Source organism: Felis catus, chromosome A3, assembly GCF_018350175.1.
Source record: "Felis catus isolate Fca126 chromosome A3, F.catus_Fca126_mat1.0, whole genome shotgun sequence".
In the NCBI taxonomy this organism is placed as follows: Eukaryota; Metazoa; Chordata; class Mammalia; order Carnivora; family Felidae; genus Felis; species Felis catus.
In genome coordinates, this window is record NC_058370.1 from 138,503,732 (window position 1) to 138,523,648 (window position 19,917).

Here is a 19,917-nt window from a genome sequence, read left to right on the forward strand (position 1 = left end):
CGTGGGGGGGTTTATTGCAGCAAGGAAGGGTTTCTGACAGCCTGACCTCGAGGAGGAAGCTGGGAGAGCCGTCAAAGGCATACGGACTTGAAGTCAGTTAGCTTTCAGAGTGAAGCCTTGCCCTATTTGTAGCCCCTGCATCCCTGGGCGTGGGGGCCGGTGGGAGCAGGGAGCAGGCCGCGAAAAGGGAGCTGGAGGGCCCGGAGTATGCGTGGCACACGCATCGTGTTCGGTTTTTAATGGCGAGGGCCTCTCTGTGGGGCGGGTGTGACTGCGCTTACGGGCAGAAAAGGAGGACGTGGGGGGATGAACGCAGGTCAGGCCCAGCTTGTTGCAAAGACCGCCCAAGACAGCCAGAGCCGACGAAATCACCCTCGGGGTGCCGTGTAGGAAGGCAGAGGGAACGCCGCTAAGGCAAAGAGGTCTCCAGAACGACGGCTCTGCACGAAGGGTTTGGTCCTCCCCAGACTGTCCGCAGGGAGAGGCGCTCCTTCCTGGGTGGAAGCACCAGGAGCCGCCCACACTGAAGGCAAACCCAGGCTGCATTATAATGACTTTGGAGAGAGGGGCTTCTTCCAGTTTGGGGTGCGCTGAGGGAGGTTTGGGTTGGGCTGAGAGCACACAGAGGTGGGGTGGGGCCGGCCTGGGGTTGCAGTGGGATGTCCCCTCCCTGGAGGCTGGGTCCTGCCCCCAGGCGAGCGGTCCAGGGCAGCTCGTGCACTGAGCTGAGTCCGTGCTTGTTTGGAAGAAGGTACTCTGGGGAAACCAAAAGATACCAAACTTCAGGATGGGCCCCATTGGTGCCAGGGAGCCGGGGTGTTGTGCTGGGGGTCATTCGCTGCTTTCCCTCCCCTACCCCTGCTCAGACGGCTCTGGGGAAGGTGGCTCTCCCTGGGGCTCCAGCCTGGGGAAGCTCTCCCTCCCTCCCGCAGGCGGGAACGCATGCAGAGTCCAGAGCGCTGAAGGCTGGTGGGGTGGGGGGGGGGCAGCATGGATCGCCAAGGTCACAGTGGATGGTGGGGCGGGGGCGAGCTGGCCTGCCCCCGGTCAGCGTGTACACGGTCCGTCTGCAAGCCTCTCACATCTTGAAGAACAACGGGTATTTATTCTGTGGGCTTTGGGAAATAGCCTTTGTTCCTCCTGGCCCTGGAAAAGTGCCCTTAATCCAAAGTGATTACTTTGCCGCTGACTCAGATTTATTCTTTGGTGATAGCCTCTCCTCGCGGCCTGAATCTTGGGCTCAAATTACCCGCGGCCTGTCACAGAAGGGCCATCTGTCTTTCCATTCCCGCGCCGAGAATGACATTGAGGTCTTTGTCCTCTGAAGCTTTTGTGTGTGTGCGTGTGACATTGACCTCCGTGCTCATTTCCACCCGCAGTTAAGAGGAAGCATAAAAAGCACTGGGACTTTAAAAAGTAGCCTGGACAGAAGGCAGTGGCTCTCCCAGCGAGGCCTCCCAGGGTCCCACGTCTCTCTCTCCTGGCCCTTTGCAGGGCTTCTGGCCACGGAGTGGGGTGCACCTGCGTGTTGTCTGGTGGGCACACGGAGGGGCTGGGGTCCTATTTGCTCTGCTCCTGGAACCCACTGTCTCTATTCGCAGGCTTAGAAAGGATGCAAAGAGGGCAGGGCGACTGAGGTCGCCAGGAGGAGGTCCCTCCCTCCCGAGAGGCTCCTTCCTGGCAGGTCGTCTTGTTCGGGATTTGGGGAAGCCCCGCCCCCCCATCCCGTCCCCTCGGCGGTAAGGACCCGGCCTGCGTGTCGTTGGCCACGCGGCCCCTCCTCAGGTCCTCCTCTGCCACCGCTGTGCTGCTGGACGCGGGACACAGAGTGACTTGCTGGCTGACCGGAAGGCGCCGCCACACCGAGCGCTCGGTCTGTCTGGAGTGACAAGACGAACATCCTTGGTCTTCGTGTCTCTGCCTGACACGAGGCCTTTGCCATTTTGCCCTAAATAAAAAATAAAATTTCAAATTAGCTGCAGTTTAGTTGTGACTCAGCCTTTAATTGCTCGGAATTAGCACTTGATCTGCCCATTATCCGTGACTTTGGGGTAACGTGTGCTGAGACGAGGGACAAGTCCTGATTCTGTTCTGTCGCAGAAAGGAGCAGGATCACGGACGGGCCCACGATGGAAACCCCCGCGGTGCTGTGATTCGGCTTTGCCGGGGAATCCAGCCTTCCCTTTAAGTGTGAGCAAACGCTCGTTCCGGAAATGCGCCTCGCAGAAGGAGGTGGTGTCACGGGCACTTGATCTGGGGGACGTGGGGGAGCTGCCTGACTGCTCTTGACCCACTTGAGCCCCTGTCCCCGCCACCCCAGGCCCTCAGAGCCCGAGAGTGGCGACAGAGCTCAGCCTGACCCGACCCCCGTTGTGTTGTTTGCACCTTCTGGGGGGTGGGCGGGGGTGGGAGAATTGACTCGTGGTCTAAATCTAACAAATCACGAAGTCAGAATGCCGTTTCTCTCGTGTGTGTTCTGCCTTACTTTCCTCCTTTATGAGATGAGGGAAGGAATTGATTCCCGGGTCCTGAGCGAGCACACGGAAAGCCCGAGTGAGTGATTCACCCCACATTACACGGCTGGTGGCTGCGGGCCCGGCGCTGACCCCAAGTCATAGTTCCTAACCACAGATGGATGACCCGGGTCTCGTGGAGGTACCTAGATGGAAGGGCTGCTCCCACAGTCTCCACCCTCCGGATGTGCAGTGGGGACCAGACTGGTGGCCCTGGGGCCGGTGGTCTGCAACTGTTCAGGAACTGCTTTCTCAGCCAAGCTCTTCCGGGGGCGGGTCGAGTCCATGGACTGATCTGATGGGGATGAATCGTGTATCTTACAAACCGAGGGGTTGGGCGAAGACGGGGCGGATTGGGAGTGAAATGCTCTGAGGAGCCGATGCTTCTAGAAATCATCAGTGGCCAAACTACCCCTCCCGCCAGTGTTTACTGAGCATCTATCATAGACCAGGTGCTTTCACTCCTGGGGCTACAGCAGCAAATGACATTCATTCCCTATCTTCTCGGAGCCGGCCAGCCACGCAGGGAGTCAACAAGAAATACTCAAGCCTATAAATTCACCAGAAAATAAGAAATAGGTAAAGGGCTCAAAAGGTAAAGAGAAAAAAAAAAGGCAGTAAATAAAATAAATAAAAAAAGTAAGATCAGCATTCTGAGCCAAGCAAAGAAAGGGAAAGAAACAAAGCAAAATTGTTGAAGGTACGTACATTTCTATGATTTCCTGGCTTCATTGGCTTTTTCAAGTAAGAGACCGGTCTAGACGCAAGGATTTGTCCTGGATTCACCCCCAAGGAAAAGGGGAGAATGAAGTGGGAAGCAAGGGGCCGGCGGTGAGCCCTCCGTGGACCGTGTCGTGAGCGACTTGAGCAGTAGCAGACCCGCCAGCCAGCGCGGCCTCAGGGCGCGACAGAGCTTGGCGGTGAAGTCGGCAGGAGGAGTAGCGGTCTGGTTCCGTCCCTCGGTACTGCGACCTCCGCCACCTCACTCTGCCTGTCGGCGGGAAGTGGGGGCCCTGGGTGGAGCCAGCGATGGGGTCACTGCCCGAGAGTGCACCGCCCTGCGTCCTGTGAAATCAGACTCGGACGGCGCGGGATTGGGCGTAGACCCGGGTGAAACTAGCAAAGAGTGAAGAAAAGACGAGAAAGAAAGGAAGTGCCAGCAACTGGTGCTACGCGGCAGCGGAACCTCACCGGCTCCTCAGTCGTCGGTGGCCCTGGCGCTTTCCGGGCCCTGCACACACCTGCATTCTCGCTGGCAGTCGGCAGCGTCCCTTCCAAAACCGAGGTCCCGGAGAATCCTACAGACTGCGGGGCCAGGGTCTCAGGTCTGCACCGAGGGCTGACATCGGTTTGGAAGTTAGGTGCGTGGGGACAGATGAGACCAAGGTAAATCTGTCGTAGGAACTCCAAGTGACCACTTCCCCCCTGGGGCAGGGACCCCGTGGATTTCTCAACACAGAACAGCAAAAAAAAAAAGGAGCCCATCTCCTGGCTTTGCGGCGGGACTGGAACTAAGGGGTGTGGCAAGGGGCCGGGCGTGCCGGGGCCTCTCCGCGGGGCACTGGCTCCGTCGCGGTGGCCGTGCGCAGCAGCTTGGGGGTGGGCACTGCCCTTCTGCAGCCCCAGGGCGAGGTTCCGTGTGGACCGCCTCCCTTCCCAGGAAGGGCACGTCGTCTCAAGGACAATGGCTTGAAGTGAACACGGTTCAGAGTTTTGTGGGCCGTGAGTCCCTTTCCCTGGCAGGCACAGCATCCTCTGGCTTTGTGGCCGGAGTGCCACCGAGGGACACCCCGCATGAGGGGCTCTGTGACCCCGGACACCTGGGCCAGGACAGGTGACAGCACTCTGCTCGGCCTTGTGGCTCTCTCTGCGGCCGAGGGGACTCTTCTGGGGGGCAGGCGCCCACCTTCCTTCCGCCTCCAGAGTTCGTGTGGCAGCCAGCCTCCCTCTGTAACCTGAGTCCCTGTTGTCACTTGCCCTCAACCTGCGACCTGTGCTGCTTCCTGCCCCTCCCTGCCCCCCCCCCCCGCCCCGAGGTGCCCCTTCCGCTGGCTGACATGTCTGAGTCCTGCTTGACCGTCAAGGTGAGGGTCACTGGGTGGACCCAACCCCACAGGATGGCAGGAGGTGTTCAGTGACCATTCACAGGCGGGCACCGAGGGTGGCGCTGCGCACCTGCCCGGACGCGGGCTCCTCTCTCCTTCCAGCTCCCGGTAAGCCCCGCACTCTGCACCCTCTGGTCTCGCAGACGGACGACCTTGAGCTGAGAACCGCCCGCCTGCTCTGGCTGCGGCCCGCGGTCAGACCTGGTGCATCGAGGTCGGCCCTGGCACGGCCCCGGCCTGCTGCTCTCCCTGCCCTGCTCGGGTCTGACCCGCTCGTCCTTCTGGTCTCTCTCACCTGCGGACACGATTATCTGTACTTGGCCCCGTGGCTTTGCATTTGTGGCCAGAAACCCATCCCCGTGGGGGCTACTCTTCCCTCAGCACCGGCCATGCCTGGTGACGTGACCCCATGTACGTGCGAGTTGTTTTCGGGGCTGGTGGCGTCGGGCAGAGCCATGCAGGACTCCGGAGGTGAGTGCACGCAGACCACGTGGACGGGGCCCCTGGGTTGTTCTGCCCATGCCGGGGAGGGGGTTGTGGGAGGATCAGCGGCCCCGGGGACTGTCGGGTGGGCAGGGGCAGACAGAAACCACTGGCCGCTTCTCCGGAGGCCGCAAGCGTGGTCACACGAGTATGGTTCCTTCTCCCGCGTGCCGGCTTCCCCTGCCCTCCTCCCTCCTGCTCTGGGTAAAACCCATGTGTTTAACAAGAAGTTAAAGGTACAGAGAACCTCATTTTGCTGGAGGTTTGTTTTATGCCTCTGCAAAATTGACGATGCCCGTGTGGTCCGGGAAGAAACGAATGCTGTGGTGCTTTGACAAGACTCAAAGCTGGAAGCTTCCCGGCCACGGGCACCAGACCCCGAGACGGGCGTCGTGGTGTGGGCCGGGGGGCCCTGCCGTCTCCCCGGATGCTGTGTGAGCGAGGGGGTATTTCGGGCTGCTCCCCGTGTGACCATCTGGCCGTTTGTATAGATTCGATTTTCCTTTTCTTTGCGAACACGGTCAAAGTAACCTACTTCCCCGTCTGAGTTAAACAATAAGTAAAAACACAAAATAGAGCCAGCCCCCGTCCCTGCCGCTTCTTGGCCCCAGGACCTGTCATCGATTTCCAGCGGTCTGGCCCTGGTGCGGATGGCAGAATGTCTGTGGTTCTCGAATGGTCTGCAGTCGATACCCCCCGATTCGCTCTGTGCCCTGTGGCTCCTGGCCAGCCAGCCCCTCCCTGTGGGATTCGCGCTCTGTTATATTTGACCCGCGCTCGCCACCATCACACATAATGCGTTCCCTTGGCTTTTATGTTTCTGTGTTTCAAAACCTTCAGTTTCAAGAAGGTCATAGAATCTCTTAATCGAGAGAGACCTGAGGACATTTGTAAGTGGAACCCCCAGTTTACCAGCAATATTTCCAAAGCTGGAAGTTTTACGGAAAGAATAAAAATCATGAGGCATTCGCATCACGCCTGCCTCCCTTCCTCCCTCCTTCCTTCTCTCCCTCTCCGTGTCTAAATAGGTTCGGGGGGATGTCTGGCATTCAATTCTGAGCTCGTGTTTCTTTATGCTTTCCAGACTCCATAAAGGATTCACGTTAGCTTACTGTATTAAATCATATTTGAAATAGCAATCATAATATTATTAAATAAATAGCAAACTAATAATCACAGAAAGGAGGAATAAAAATATCTTTCAGGATTTGAGAGTTAGTTGCTAAAATTGAAAGATAAAATTTGCTGTCAACTTTTCAACAGATGAGAAGGATGGAAAGGGAGAGGCTCGGTGAGGGAGAAAGGGGGGAAAATGGCTTACAGAAGCATCTAAGTTGCTGAGGGAGAGAGAGAGGAGGGAGAGAGAGGGAGAAGGAGACAGGAGGGAGAGAGAGAGGGAGAGGGAGAGAGAGAGGAGGGAGAGAGAGAGGGAGAGGGAGAGAGAGGAGGGAGGGAGAGAGGGGGGAAGTGAGAGAGGCAAGGAGGGAGACAGAGAAGACAGGAGAGGGAGAGAGGGAGGGAGACAGAGAGGAGGGAGAGAGGGCAGGAGAAAGAAGGAAAGAGAGAGAGAGAGAAAGGGAGATAGGAGGGGGAATAGAGAGAGAGACAGAGAGAGAGAGAGAGAGAGAGCCCTCGGGCTGTCTGCCAGGGGTGTGCTTACCTTTAGGAAGAGCTATTTGAGGCACTTGGTCCCAGGAGTGTGGCTCCTTGAGTGCGGACACAGGCCAATAGAAGAGAGACCATTTCCAGTCATGCTGGGAGCAGCAGGGTCTGGGGAGAGACAAGACCAGCGCCTGGTGAGGACACAGAGGGCAAGACAGACAGACCAGGCAGGCCCATCTTGTGCCCGGGCTCGTGCCTGGGTACCTCTCCCGCTGCCCCTTGGCTCCAGGGTCACCCGCCCTGAGGTCGGCACGTCCGGCCCAGGGCTTCCCTCTCCGCCTCTTTCCTTCTCTTCTCTGGCTCCCTCTTTCCATCCGTGCCGCACCCCCTCCTCCCGAGTCGGGTCTCACCACGTGCGCACGGTCAGCGGCTCCGGCTCGTTCACCGTGTGCTGTCGTGTTCTCAGTAGCCAGCCTCGTCTAAACCCTGTGCCGGGCACGATGCCGCGGGCTTATACACACGACTTTATTTAATCCTCACGGATTTTAACCACGGTGCCAAGAGCATGCCCGCTTTCAGGGAAGAGGAACGAAAGTAAAGAGAGGCCGAGTAATTTACCCCTGCCCTCCCCCAGAAGACCACCGCGAGCCGGCTCCCGCGCCAGCTCCTTACCGTTTAGAACCCGCCCCGATTTAACGGGAGAGGACTCGGGCTTCCCTCCGTGGGCACGTGAGAGGCAGCTGCCCCACGTGTTCGCTGGCCCGGTCCTGGATCATCTTCAGGCCCGATGACCCCGCCTGGCTTTGACTACCCCGAGCTAAGAGGAGTCGGTATTCCCCAAGCCCAACGCCTCGCGGGCAGGGTGGAAATCTAGACGGAGCACAAGTCTGGTTAGAAAGGGGGAGGGTGCTTCTGAGCAGGCAACTAAAATATCTGCTACACGAATCTAGACATTTCCTGAATGGAGTTTACTACAGCCCGAGAAAGCTGACGACGGTCCCTTTCCCACACCCCACTGCCAGAGTGCAGCGCTCCTGGATCTGTACTTCCATACTAGCCGTCTGCATTTTTATTTCCGTGCGTGCTTGCACCAAATTGGTAGAGATCACCGGAAGAGATAGACACAGGCAGGAGTAATGGGGACCCAGGGACTATACACGCCACCTGCTTGTCAGGCACCTGTTGTAGGTGTTCCACATCTGCACGTTGGCTGGAAGCAGCAGCATTCTTCCAAATAGCCTTGGAAATGAAATAAACCTTAGTTGATGTAAAGCGGGTCTGGTCACAGCTATCTACACATTCAGAGGAGGAATAAGCAAACACAGTTTTCCTAGAGCACAGGAGAAGCCTGCCTTTGCAAACGAGTGTTGAAGGGTGTGAGTCAACGTCTGGGGTAATGATTACCTACGGTATTTATTATGACTGCCGGTGTTTTATGTTGCCTCTGTTTTTTAGGTTTGGTGGCCCTTTGCATCCACCTAGAGCACGGGAACAACCTATTTGGTTGGAAGAATGTTAGGAGATTTTATAATTGGCAGTTTAATGGTGCTCAAAATTTAAGATCACCTAGAGGCCTTATTGAAGCAGAGACTCTGGGCCCCATGCCTAGAGATTCAGGTTTGGTAGGTCGGGGGGGGGGGGGGGGTTGTGCTTGAGAATTTGCATCTCTAACAGGTCCCTGGGGGGTGCTGATGGGCTGGCCAGGGCTCACCCCTTCAGAGACATCAGCTGATCATTCCCTGGGAATCAGCTAGTATTCTAGGCCAAACCTAACTCAAGGAAAATTTCCAAAAGATACTGTGAACAAAAGTGTTAAAATATCTTCTGCTTCTCCCTGTCATTTTCACAATGGAGAGAAGAGCGGACAGTGTTACTGAGCACGTTCGCATTGTCGTGCAACCATCTCGAAAAACTTTTCCTCCTGCAGAACTGAGACTGTGTCCCCATGATGCAGCAGCTCCCATTCCCCTCCCCCAGACCCTGGCAACCTCCATTCTACATTGTGTCCCTGTGGACCTGACAACCTAGGGACCTCATAAGAGTGGAATCATACATAAGTGTCTTTTTATGAACAGCTTATCTCACTTGGTATCATATCCCAATGTTCAGCCATGTTGTAGCATTACTTTTGAAAAAAAAACATTTTTTTTAATGTTTTTGAGAAAGAGACAGAGACAGAGAGACCAAGCATGAACAGGGGAGGGGCAGAGACACACACACACACACACACACACACACACACACACACACACACAGAATCCGAAGCAGGCTCCAGGCTCTGAGCTGTGAGCACAGAGCCTGACGCGGGGCTCGAACTCATGAACCATGAGATCATGACTGAGCTGAAGTCTGATGCTCAACCGACTGAGCCACCCGGGTGCCCCATAGCATTACTTTTGAGGGCTGAATACCGTTCCATTGTATGGATTGACCACGTTTTCATCATCCATTTACTTGCTGGTGGACACTGCTGTGGTATCTACCTTCTGCTTGTTGTGAGTAACGCTGCTATGAACATGGGTGTACAAGTCTCTTGAGATCCCACTTTCAATTCTTTTGGATACATACCCAGAGTTGGGACTGCTGGGTCATCTAGTTCTTCTATTTTTAATATTTTGAGGAACTGACATATTGTTTGTTACAATGCCTGCACCATTTTACCTTGTTAGCGATAGTGCACCTTCTCCAGATTCTGGCCCACAATTCTCTTCCCTCCCTTCCTTTTCTTTCTTCCTTCCTTCCTTCCTTCCTTCCTTCCTTCCTTCCTTCCTTCCTTCCTTCCTTCCTTCCCTCTTCTTTCCTTCCTTCTTTTTTTTTTTTTGATAGTAGCCATCTTAATGTGTGTGAGGTGATGTCTCACCAAAACTTTGATTTGCAATGCCTAATGATTAGTGATGTTGAGCATCTTTTCATGACCTTATTGTCCATAAGGATGTCTTCTTTGGAGAGATGTCTGTTCTTCTGCCTGTTTTTAATTGGGTTTTGCTATTGTTGATTTGTAGGGATTTTTTATATATGCTAGACCAGCCCTGTTTTGAATACAACATTCTGGGCTGGTGCTGGAGGTCCTATTTGTTATCATTGTCCAGCTGTGTTACCTTCATTCAGGGGTCTCACCTGTGGGTGATTTTGTGCCCATGGGAATTTGGCAATGTCTAAAGACATCTCTGGTTGCCACAACTGGTAGGAGTGCTATTGGACATCCTACAATGCACAGGAAAGCCCCACAACAAAGTACTGTCAGGCCCAGTACGGCAAAAGTGCCAAGGTTGAGTCACCTGCTTAAAGCAAGCCACCTGCCCCCTGGGGGTCTCTGCTCACCTGTGCTGTGGGGGGTCGGACTACACAGTCTGGAAGGTGCTTTCCTATTTATTCTCTCATGTGGTCACTTTCTGTCATCTGCCATCAAATAAAAAATAACATATCTTGAAAAGTCCTCCTGGGTCTATGCTGGGTGTCTACACCATTTCAAATTCAGTCAGTCCACACGAGCTCCTCCACTTGGGGAGCTGATGGTCCACACTAGCAAACAGCTGGCATGGGATGTAGGGACAGTAAAAAGTGCCCTGTCCACATCCCCTTGGGCTTGGCTGGGAAGGGAGCAGAGCTATGTGATAGGGACAGCAGCAGGCTTGAGGCCACGGGGGCCTAGGTTTGAGCCCTTGGGCTCCTCTGAGACAGATAATGCAGTTTTCAGCTAACCCCACTCAGACTTATGGGGACTGAGGTGCGGGTGAGTCTGGGGCTCCCCCTTGAAGTCTTGAACGATCCCCGAACCCTCTGAGTGCCAGCATCCTGTCTTGGAGATGGAGACAGTGACCACAGCTCCGAGGGTGATGCAGGAGGCCCCCGAGCAGCCCTGGGCACAGTGGGCATCATTAATGGTCATTACTCTCTTCTGAGAGCCTCTTCTACAGTTTAAAAAAAAATCCAATTATTCCATGGACTCTGGAAATCCGGTAATGATCACAATACACAGAAATTCTATTACATTCTTCATACCTGCTGGTCCACATATGGAGAGCAGCCCCTAAAAATTGCAAATTCCTCAGCATGGCTTTCAGTCTGGAAACTGCAAACATGTTAAATTATTTTTTTGTGGGCACTGAAAACACGGGTCCCATGTGTCTTGTCGGGCACGTGCGTGGTGGTCTCCCAGTGCAGGTGGGTCCCCCGGCACGGGGAGCTCCGTGTGGCTTGAACTGAATCCTAGCCTGGTGCCAAGACTTTGCTCCTTGTCAACACTCACAGGGATATGTGGCCAGGGAAAAGCTCCTTTTCATTTAGAGAAAATTCCTTGAAGACTTTTCTTAAAATTGTTTCCTTCCCGAGCGGCTAGAATGTGGTTATTCATTTAAATATTTACCGTGGGGAAAAACCCCCACCAACGCAGGATCTCATTCACTGACGGACCCGAGACCTGTACGATTTGGAAGTACCTTTGAAGCCCCTCTCAAAACAGGAAGCTCATGAAGCATCCGTCTTAGACAGATCAGGAGAACAAAGCCAGGTGCTTTGGAAGGAAGCCACGGCGGATAGTTAGCAAGGGCTGGATGGTTTTCCTGTGCCGGGCACCACACTATAGGTGGTCTCGCGTCATCTCGTTGAATTTCGGCCACCCCTCGAGGCAGGAATCATCTTGCATGGGACAGATGCAGAAACTGGGGTGTCCGGGACAAAGCCAGCTGTCTCTCGTCCAGTACAGCTGGTCAGTGGGGAGCCCAGGTCTGCCTGACTCCGAGGCTCCTGCTTTTAACCGCTCCCCGCTCTATTGCCGTGAATGACACCACACTGGGGGAAATGGTTGGCTTTTATTATTTATGTTCTTTTTCAGTGTGGGTGGTACTAAACTCAGAGAGGCCTTTTTGGAGGAAATGGGAAGAAAATGCGTGCACATTTGAAGCTTTCAGGTATGAGAAATTAGGGGTATTGATGGGCCTGTGAAAGCTTTCAAGTCCCACAGTGATGGCAGTGCTATGGTTAAATCAGCACCGCGTGTCCTACAGTTTCCTTTTCAGCTCCGCGTAGGAACACAGTGGAGAGAGGCTGGCAGGTGCCAATGACCCCGGCCCGCTGGGGGATGGGCCCTGGCTGACGCCCACAGGTTGGGCCCCAGGGAGCACGTGTCAGGTACCGGAGGTCTGGAAGTTCTCTGGCTTGGCACGGTGCCCAGAAATGGTGAGTGGTCGGGAGTGATGACTCAGGTCACGTACTGCCTCCTTCTCCCTGATTCCTTCTACCTTCCTTTAAGCCAGAACACAAATGAATAGAATAATCTCTTTAAAGGTTTAATTATGAAAGCAGTACATATCTTTACTGTGTATTTAGAAAACACAGGCAAATCGTCAGACGAAAATAGAAATAAACTTTAGTACTATGACCCAGCAGTCAGCAGGGACCGCTGTCAACATTTTGGTGGTGTTGTGTGCATTTCTCTTGTGTGCATTTATGTGTGTGTACATCTCCTGCACACACACACGCACACAGGTAAACACAATCGCAATAAACAGAAGTAGGGAAAAAGGTATTCTTTCCAAGTGTTATCATCATTCAAGATTTTTATTTTATTTTATTTATTTTTTATTTTTTTATTTTAGAGAGTAGGGGGCAGAGGGAGAGAGAGAGAGAATCCTAAGCAGGCTCCATGCTCTGTGTGGAGCCCTATGCAGGGCTTGATCCCACAACACCGAGATCATGACCTGTGCTGAAATCAAGAGCCAGACACTCAAATGACTGAGCCACCCAGGTGCCCCAACTCATATATTTTTAAAAGTCGTTTCCTTGGTGTCCCATAATCTGATTTTCACAATTTTCTGTGCTTTGGGCACATTTTGACCGCTGTGCTACATCGGCTAGCCAGAGCGCCGGCCGTCAGAAATCCTCACTTGACCTGAACATGCACATCCAGGGTCTTGCCCTTTCCTGGTACTTCTTCACTCTGTCAGGAGTTTGCTGGAAAGCTGTCCTGTGCTGGGGGAGGGGGGTTTCAGGCACCAAAGGCACCGTGTGGCAGGTCTCTGGGTATCTCACGGTGGGATGTCTGTCTTGGGGTGGGCGGTCCAGATGGGAGGCAGGCCCGGGGGGGCTGAGGTCCAGCGTGGCTGGGGGCACTGAGTAGACGGGTCCAAGTGCAGCCCCGGGGAAGGCTCGGGCCAAGGCCGGGTTGGGCCTTGTCTTCACTTGGCTGCCATAACAGACCATACTGGGTGTAAACAGCACGTATTAATTTCTCACAGTTCCAGAGGCAGGAAGTGCAAGATACAGGTGGAGACTCGACCGCCTTCTCCTCGTGTCCTCACCTGGCAGAGAGGGAGCTCTGTCTTCCTCCTCTTATGGGGTGCTGGTCCCACCCTGGGTGCCACCCTTGTGGCCCCATCTATACCCAGTCACCTCCCAAAGGCTGCAGCTCTAACACCAGCACCTGGCGGGAGGGGGGGCGGGGGGGGACACAGACACACTGTCCACAAGCCCAGAATCAGAGGACACCTTGACCTCTACACTGAGGACTTCTGGACTCTTCTGGTTCAACATCAACCTTAACTCAACGTGGTCGTGGGCAGCCGGGCTGACTGTCTTGCCACTTGGTTCCACGAGATGGAACTACATGTGTTCATGACCAGAGTGATTAAATTTGCAGTTACATTTTATTATCAAAAAAGCATGTCATGAACAACTGGTTTCATACAGAGTGGCCACACCCCTGCACAGCTCCCGGGAGACACCCACCGTTGCCCTGGACACAGCTGGACCCGAACGCAAGGGAGCAGTCCAGTGACTCACCCGCGTCTCCAGGACCGCTCATCTTGGTGACCCACCTCCTCCCTTTAGCTACGTGACATTTTGTGTCACCCTGTGTTCCAAAATGCACGGTGCCTGGCGAAAGCCCCGTCCTCTCTGTGGGGATGGTGCTTGGTGCCTGGTGTTTCCTGGTGGGATGCCAGATGCTGGGGGTGTCCACACGCTCTTTTGAAGCTTTCAGGAATCCATGATAGAAAAGTAGGCACCTGGGAGGCGGGGTTGGGACCACACACCGGGTTCTGCCGGCTGGTGGCTGAGCAGAGAATGACCTGATGGGACGTGGATGGTGGAGTGAGTTCCACTCTTTGCTCACTTGTGACCCCAGGGAAGTCACTTAATGGCGTCTCAGTTTCCTCATCTGTCAAATGGTGGTGTTAATGTTTACCCTGGCCGTAATGTAAGCGTCAAATGATATCACAGGTAGAAAGAACTCTCTCAGTGCCTCTCACCTCACAGTTCGTCCTTAAAGTCTGTTCCCTTCCCGAAGGCTCTTTCTCTGTTAGATGGTGTTGGCTAGGGTTGAGTTTTGGACTGAGTGCCTGCCCAGCCTCTGGGTATCGCCCACCCCTCCAGGTGTCGGCCACTGTCCTGGCCTCTCCGCTGCCATCAGATTCGGCCGGGCCTGAGTAAGCCAGCCTCCTGCCCAGCCCTGCCCTGTCCTTGAGATCTGCGGGGATTTCTTGGACCTGCCATGGGAACCTTCTTGGAAGGTTTGGCTTCCGGGGACTCGAGACCCCAACTTTGCATCGGTTACCTTATGTGGGTTTGAATGGATTCCTTGCTGGTCGGCTGTTCTACGACTTAGGGCTGGAAGCGGCCAGACGGTGGCTTGGGTTTTGCAGCAGAATCTCTCGTTCCTGTTCTGAAAGCACGAGTGAGATGTTTGTGGGGCTGGGCCTTGGGCGGAGCTCAGCCATTTTTGCTCTCGTAAACTGACTTCAGTGCCACATCTGGGCACAGATGCCTGCATCGTGAGGCTGTAGGAAAGGTGACTGGATTTCACAGGTAGCGTCTGATCCGGCCCAGGAGTACCAAAGGTGGAGAAACGAGGTGTGTTTGCTCCCACGCCTTTCCTGTATGATTACACACAATCCGATTCCTAACTGATTGCACACAGCAAGAGGTTCCTGACTGATTGCACATGATGTGAGGTTCCTGATTGCACACAAAATTCCTAATGGATCGCACACAGTGTGAGGTTCCTAACTGATTGCATGGAATCACAGGTTCCTAACTGATTGCACAATCACAGATTTCCTGAGTAATTGTGCACAATCTGAGATTTCCCAACTAAATGAGCACAATCTCACATCTCCTAATTGTGCACAGTCTCAGATTTCCTAACTAATTGTGCACAATCTCAGATATCCTAAGTAATTGTGCACAGTCTCAGATTTCCTGAGTAATTGTGCACAATCTCAGATTTCCTAAGGGTGCACAATCTGAGATTTCCTAACTGAGCACAATCTGAGATTTCCTGAGTAATTGCGCATAATCTCCCATTTCCTAGTTGTGCACAATCTCGGATTTCCTAATTGTGCACAATCTGAGATTTCCTGAGTAATTGTGCACAATCTCAGATTTCCTAAGTAATTGTGCACAATCTCAGATCTCCTGAGCACAATCTGAGATTCTTGAGTAATTGCGCATAATCTCCCATTTCCTAGTTGTGCACAATCTCGGATTTCCTAATTGTGCACAATCTGAGATTTCCTGAGTAATTGTGCACAATCTCAGATTTCCTAACTAATTGCGCACCATCTCAGATTTCCTAACTAATTGTGCACAATCTCAGATTTCCTAAGGGTGCACAATCTGAGATTTCCTAACTGAGCACAATCTGAGATTTCCTGAGTAATTGCGCATAATCTCCCTTTCCTAGTTGTGCACAATCTTGGATTTCCTAATTGTGCACAATCTGAGATTTCCTGAGTAATTGTGCACAATCTCAGATTTCCTAACTAATTGTGCACGATCTCAGATTTCCTGAGTAATTGCGCACAATCTCAGATTTCCCACCTAATTACGCAGTCAGAGGATCTGTGGTGTCAGAAGATTCTGCGGAGATCATAGCCTCCAGCCCCATCGTTCGGGATAGGCTGAGGCTGAGACTCGGGGGTCACCAGCGACGTCCTTGAGATGCTTTGCTGGCTGGGGACAGCAGAGCTAGCCGCACACCGGGACCTCTAGGTGTTTGATCCCCTACACTTCACAGCGGCACAGACAGACTTAAAAGCGTGGCTCTCCGGGGATGGGGGAGGTCAGCCTTTGACGAGAGCCTGCCCCGGGTTAGCAAGGGCACGTGCTAGCTCACACAAGCCGTGTTTTGCGGAAGAGCAGAGGGCCGAGGCATTTCCTTAGAACCACAGAACTGAGTCCAAGCGAGCCCGAAGTGCCTGGCAGTGACCGTGTCAGGCAGCACCTGACGCACAGCCGCTCGGCCCTCTCTCCCAGCAGCCCTGCGGGGCAGGTACTGTCATCCCCGTGTCACTGAGGGGGAATCGGGCACGGAGAAGGTCACAACCCGCCCAGGTTCATAGCGGGAACGCTGCACGGCCAGGCCCGGGAGGCCTGCTTGCTGCCACGTCTGTCTCTGTGTCACCCCTTACGAGTACATTTCTGATGCATCTGCCGTCCTTGCCAAGGACTTGTGTTCATGAGAATAGCTGATCACCGTGCACGAATCACGTGAAATAATCTTCTGTGCTCCGCAGCACTGTATCGTTTACAGAACAGCTCCGTGTGTTTTCAGTTTGATTCTCCCAGGAAGCTTGGTTGTTTCTCTCTCACTTGCCAGTTCAGTTTGTGTTTCTGCCGGCCCCCAGGCGCCTGTGATGCAGGCACTTTGTTCCCCACAGGACGTCCCACAGGCACCGGTCAGGGGCCAGGTCTTCCAGGGTGGCCGTCCTGGCGCGGCTTTGATCAAGGGCCTCAGGTGGGTCGGCTGCCCTCTTTCTGCCGTGCCAGCAGCACGGGACCCGACGGCCGTGCCCGCGTCTGGCCCCTTCCCAAGGGTTTTGGTCCCTGACCACAGCTGCACAAGTGCAGAAGTTTCTGAAGCAGCAGTGTTGGCAAGCAAGTGGATTTGTGTGGATTCACTTCGCACTCTAAGCTACAGAAGCAAAGATGGGATGCATTTGCTGAAAAGTCTAATTTCTGCCCAGGCAGTTCCCCTTTAAATACTTTGCTACTTTCTAAGATTGCTTTCGGTGTCCTCAAGAGAAATCATCTCTGCAGTGACGAATGGTTTGCTTGTCTTGGGATCCAATTGTCCTTATAGTTAACTAATGTGAGAGTTTGGGTCCATATAAAAAAGTCTTGGGAAAATGTGTTTTTCTCTAAACCAATTATTCTCTCCTCTCTCATATTACATTAGTAGGTGGCACCGCGTGGGACATAGTGTCTTACTTTCTCACCAACTCCGTGTGGCTCTCTGCCCTCTTCTCTTCTGGGATGGTGTCATTGCCCACAGAGAGCAGACGTGAACCCAGAGACACAGGCAGGTCGGACCCAGCAGCCCAGCAGCACAGAAAACCGTTTGGCGTAAAGATTGTCCCTCCGGAGGACTTTAGGGAAAGATGAAAGCCACTTCAGAGATGATTTTCACCCTCAAGTTGATTTAACCCAAATCTGGCTTGTCCTTCCCAAAGGCTCTGGGGGTGGACCCTCGCCTCCCACACGCCCCTGCCCCCACTTTGCCTCTCCCCTCCCCACTGCTACTTTTCATTCATCACGCTCCTTCCTAAAAGGAGAAATGAAGAAAAGAATTTATTTTTCCCCAGACAGGTGGTAAGAGAGAATGCAAGAGATCAAAGCCATAGATCTAACTGTTGACTTTCAACGGCTCATCTGTCTTTTTGCCCCATTTAAGTATTTTAGCAAATAAATGTCAAGTCAATAGAGCTATCGGTCTGGTCTGAGGATGCTTGTAATTATTTGTAGAAAATAATTACACGGTCTTGATATTCTCTCTGATATCCTGCACGAAGCACACACACGCGTGCACACACGCACACAGAAGACGCGCCCTGGGTCACCCCATCTCTGAAAGTCACGGAAGATGAATAGTGGCTTCAAGCTGGCGGGTCTGGAGGGAGGTGACTGATGGCGGCTGGCTCAGTCACCTGTGCGCCCCCCTCACACGCATCCCCATCAAGGGCAGCAGTGAGTTGATGGAGGGAACCTGGTGACCACCGCCGTCACCGGTGGCCAGCTCATTCCCTCCGCTACCGGGCCGTAGGCTCCTTGAGGCTGAGGAATCGTCTCCTGTTACCTTTCACAAGCCCTGGACATAGTGGAGAGACCAGACTTTTCAACACTTCGTACTTTATTCGTGGGCAGAAATGTCTGTCTTACTTGGCTCTGCGTTGTGCTCGCCTGGCTCTGTGCCAGGGTGGGCCGGAAGGGCTGCGCCCGTCTGGCTCCTCTCCTACCCTGCAGGGACGGGGTGGCGCCGAGTGGGAGGAGAGAGGTGGACACACGTCTCCCTGCTGCTTCCCAGCCAGGCTGGGCCACCGAGGGCCACATCTCTCACCAGGCAGCCTGCAACCTGGCAACAGCCCCCTCCGCTTGCCCTGGACCTGGTGACACTGTTGCTAGGCCCTCAGTGCTTCCTCGTCTATTCTGTTCCCTGTAGCCCCACACACCTGTACCCCGCCCCGTTATGAGCAGTGCCTTTGGAAATCTGCTTTTAATCCCTTTGGGATGTGCCAGTCCTTTCTGGCTGGGATCCCGACCGATACAATTAAGACCGTTCTGGCTGGCGTGTTTGCCTTTTTTTGTTTTTTGTCTTTGTTTTTGAAGACGATGCTTATGTTTGCTCCTTTGAGAGTATAGATCTAGAAGGTCAGTGAGGCAATTGCGTTCTCTACTGGGTGGCCAGATTTGTCAGATAAAGCAGCCAGTTCCTTCCGTGTTTGAAACCCAAAAGCGGGTGGTCCTGGGGCCTCTGCTTTGTGTTCTGGGGATGAGCTGGCCACTGTCGGTGACACAGGGAGTCAGGCAGGGTTGTTGCCTCAGAGGGGCTGATGGCCCAGGGCAGAGCAGAAGTCTGAGCATTCCGCACCCTCACTGGATCCTCCGGCCATTATCAACTGGCCACGCCTGCCTTCCTGTCTAGATTGGGAGCCTCTTGCACGCAGAGTTGGGTTTAATTCCTTTTCGCTCTGCCAGTAGGTACTGGAGAGCCTGGCTTCTGAATCTGCATTCAGGAAATGCTTGTTGATGCGAAGCCAAGAGATACCGACACCAAATTTGACTTCTTCCAGAGACCGGACAGGCCCCACATATGACACTTAGATGCTACCGTAGTCCTGCGATTCACGTGGCTGGAACCACAGAGTTTAGCGGACTCTGTACGGTCTGCCTGGTTCAGAAATGACAGGGTGTAAGTTTACTCTCTGAAACCAGTTCCCGGCATAAACTGCAATACACAGAGGTAACAAAGCAAAATACTAGTTACCACCTTAAACATTCCGTAGAAACTAAACTGTTCACAGCGGAAGGTTGTCAAAAACGCGAAGTGCTTCCGAGTGTGTCATATTCGTCAAGCCGCGTGTTGAGATGGGCCTGTTCCAATCTAAGGAAAGCAGCTGTGTAAATACTTATAAAGCTCTCCCATTGTTTGTGATTACGGGTAATGCGATTTATCTTTTCCAGCTTAGATACCTCAGAGCTATATATGATTACCCCTAAAATGATTCACTATGTTCAAAATCAAAAAGCCTGGCAGCTCATATCTTGCAAGTCCCATACCTCTAATTTGGGATTGCTGGGTGAACTGCTCTGCTGAGATGATATTTTAACTTTTAATATCGTTTTCATTGGACGAAATGATGAGCATTTTTGAGCCTCTTGCTCATTAATTAGTGGTATTTCACTCCTGTGGAGAAAAGAAAGGTGTGCATACGTTCCCATTTAGCAAGTGCCAGCATCGTAAGAGCTGGAGTAGAGCAAAGAGAACTGAAAAGAGTGGAGGCGAGGGGTAAGGGAATTGGGGAGTGAAGAACCACATGGTAACTTTATCACCACGGTGACCATGAGCACATCATCAGCATCATCATCACCATTACTACCACCACCATCATTGTCACCATCACCGTCACCACCATGACCATCATTGTCACCATCACCACCATGACCATCATTGTCACCATCACCACCATGACCATCAGTCACCATCACCATCACCACCATCACCACCATGACCATCATTGTCACCATCACCATCGTCACCACCATGACCATCATTGTCACCATCACCATCATTGTCACCATCACATAATCATCACCATCATTGCCGTCTCCACCATCACCATCACCATTGTCACCATCACCACCATCATTGTCACCATCACCACCATCACCACTGTCACCACCATCATCACCATCACATAATCGTCAGCACCATCTCCACC

At 53.3% G+C, this 19,917-nt stretch overlaps 1 protein-coding gene across 2 annotated transcripts in view; it reads left to right on the plus strand.

Moving 5' to 3' along the window:
• LOC123384650 overlaps positions 1-19,917 on the plus strand; it is a 102,635-nt gene that overhangs the window by 32,803 nt on the left and 49,915 nt on the right. Inside the window, exon 3 of one of the 2 annotated variants that reach the window (XM_045055034.1) lies at positions 16,878-17,403. The exons of the other annotated variant lie outside the window; for it this stretch is intronic. Coding sequence (XP_044910969.1) covers positions 16,878-16,880 — 3 coding nt within the window. The 3' untranslated portion in view covers positions 16,881-17,403. Of the gene's footprint in view, positions 1-16,877; positions 17,404-19,917 lie in introns of those variants that run through there. 2 annotated transcript variants of the gene reach the window in all.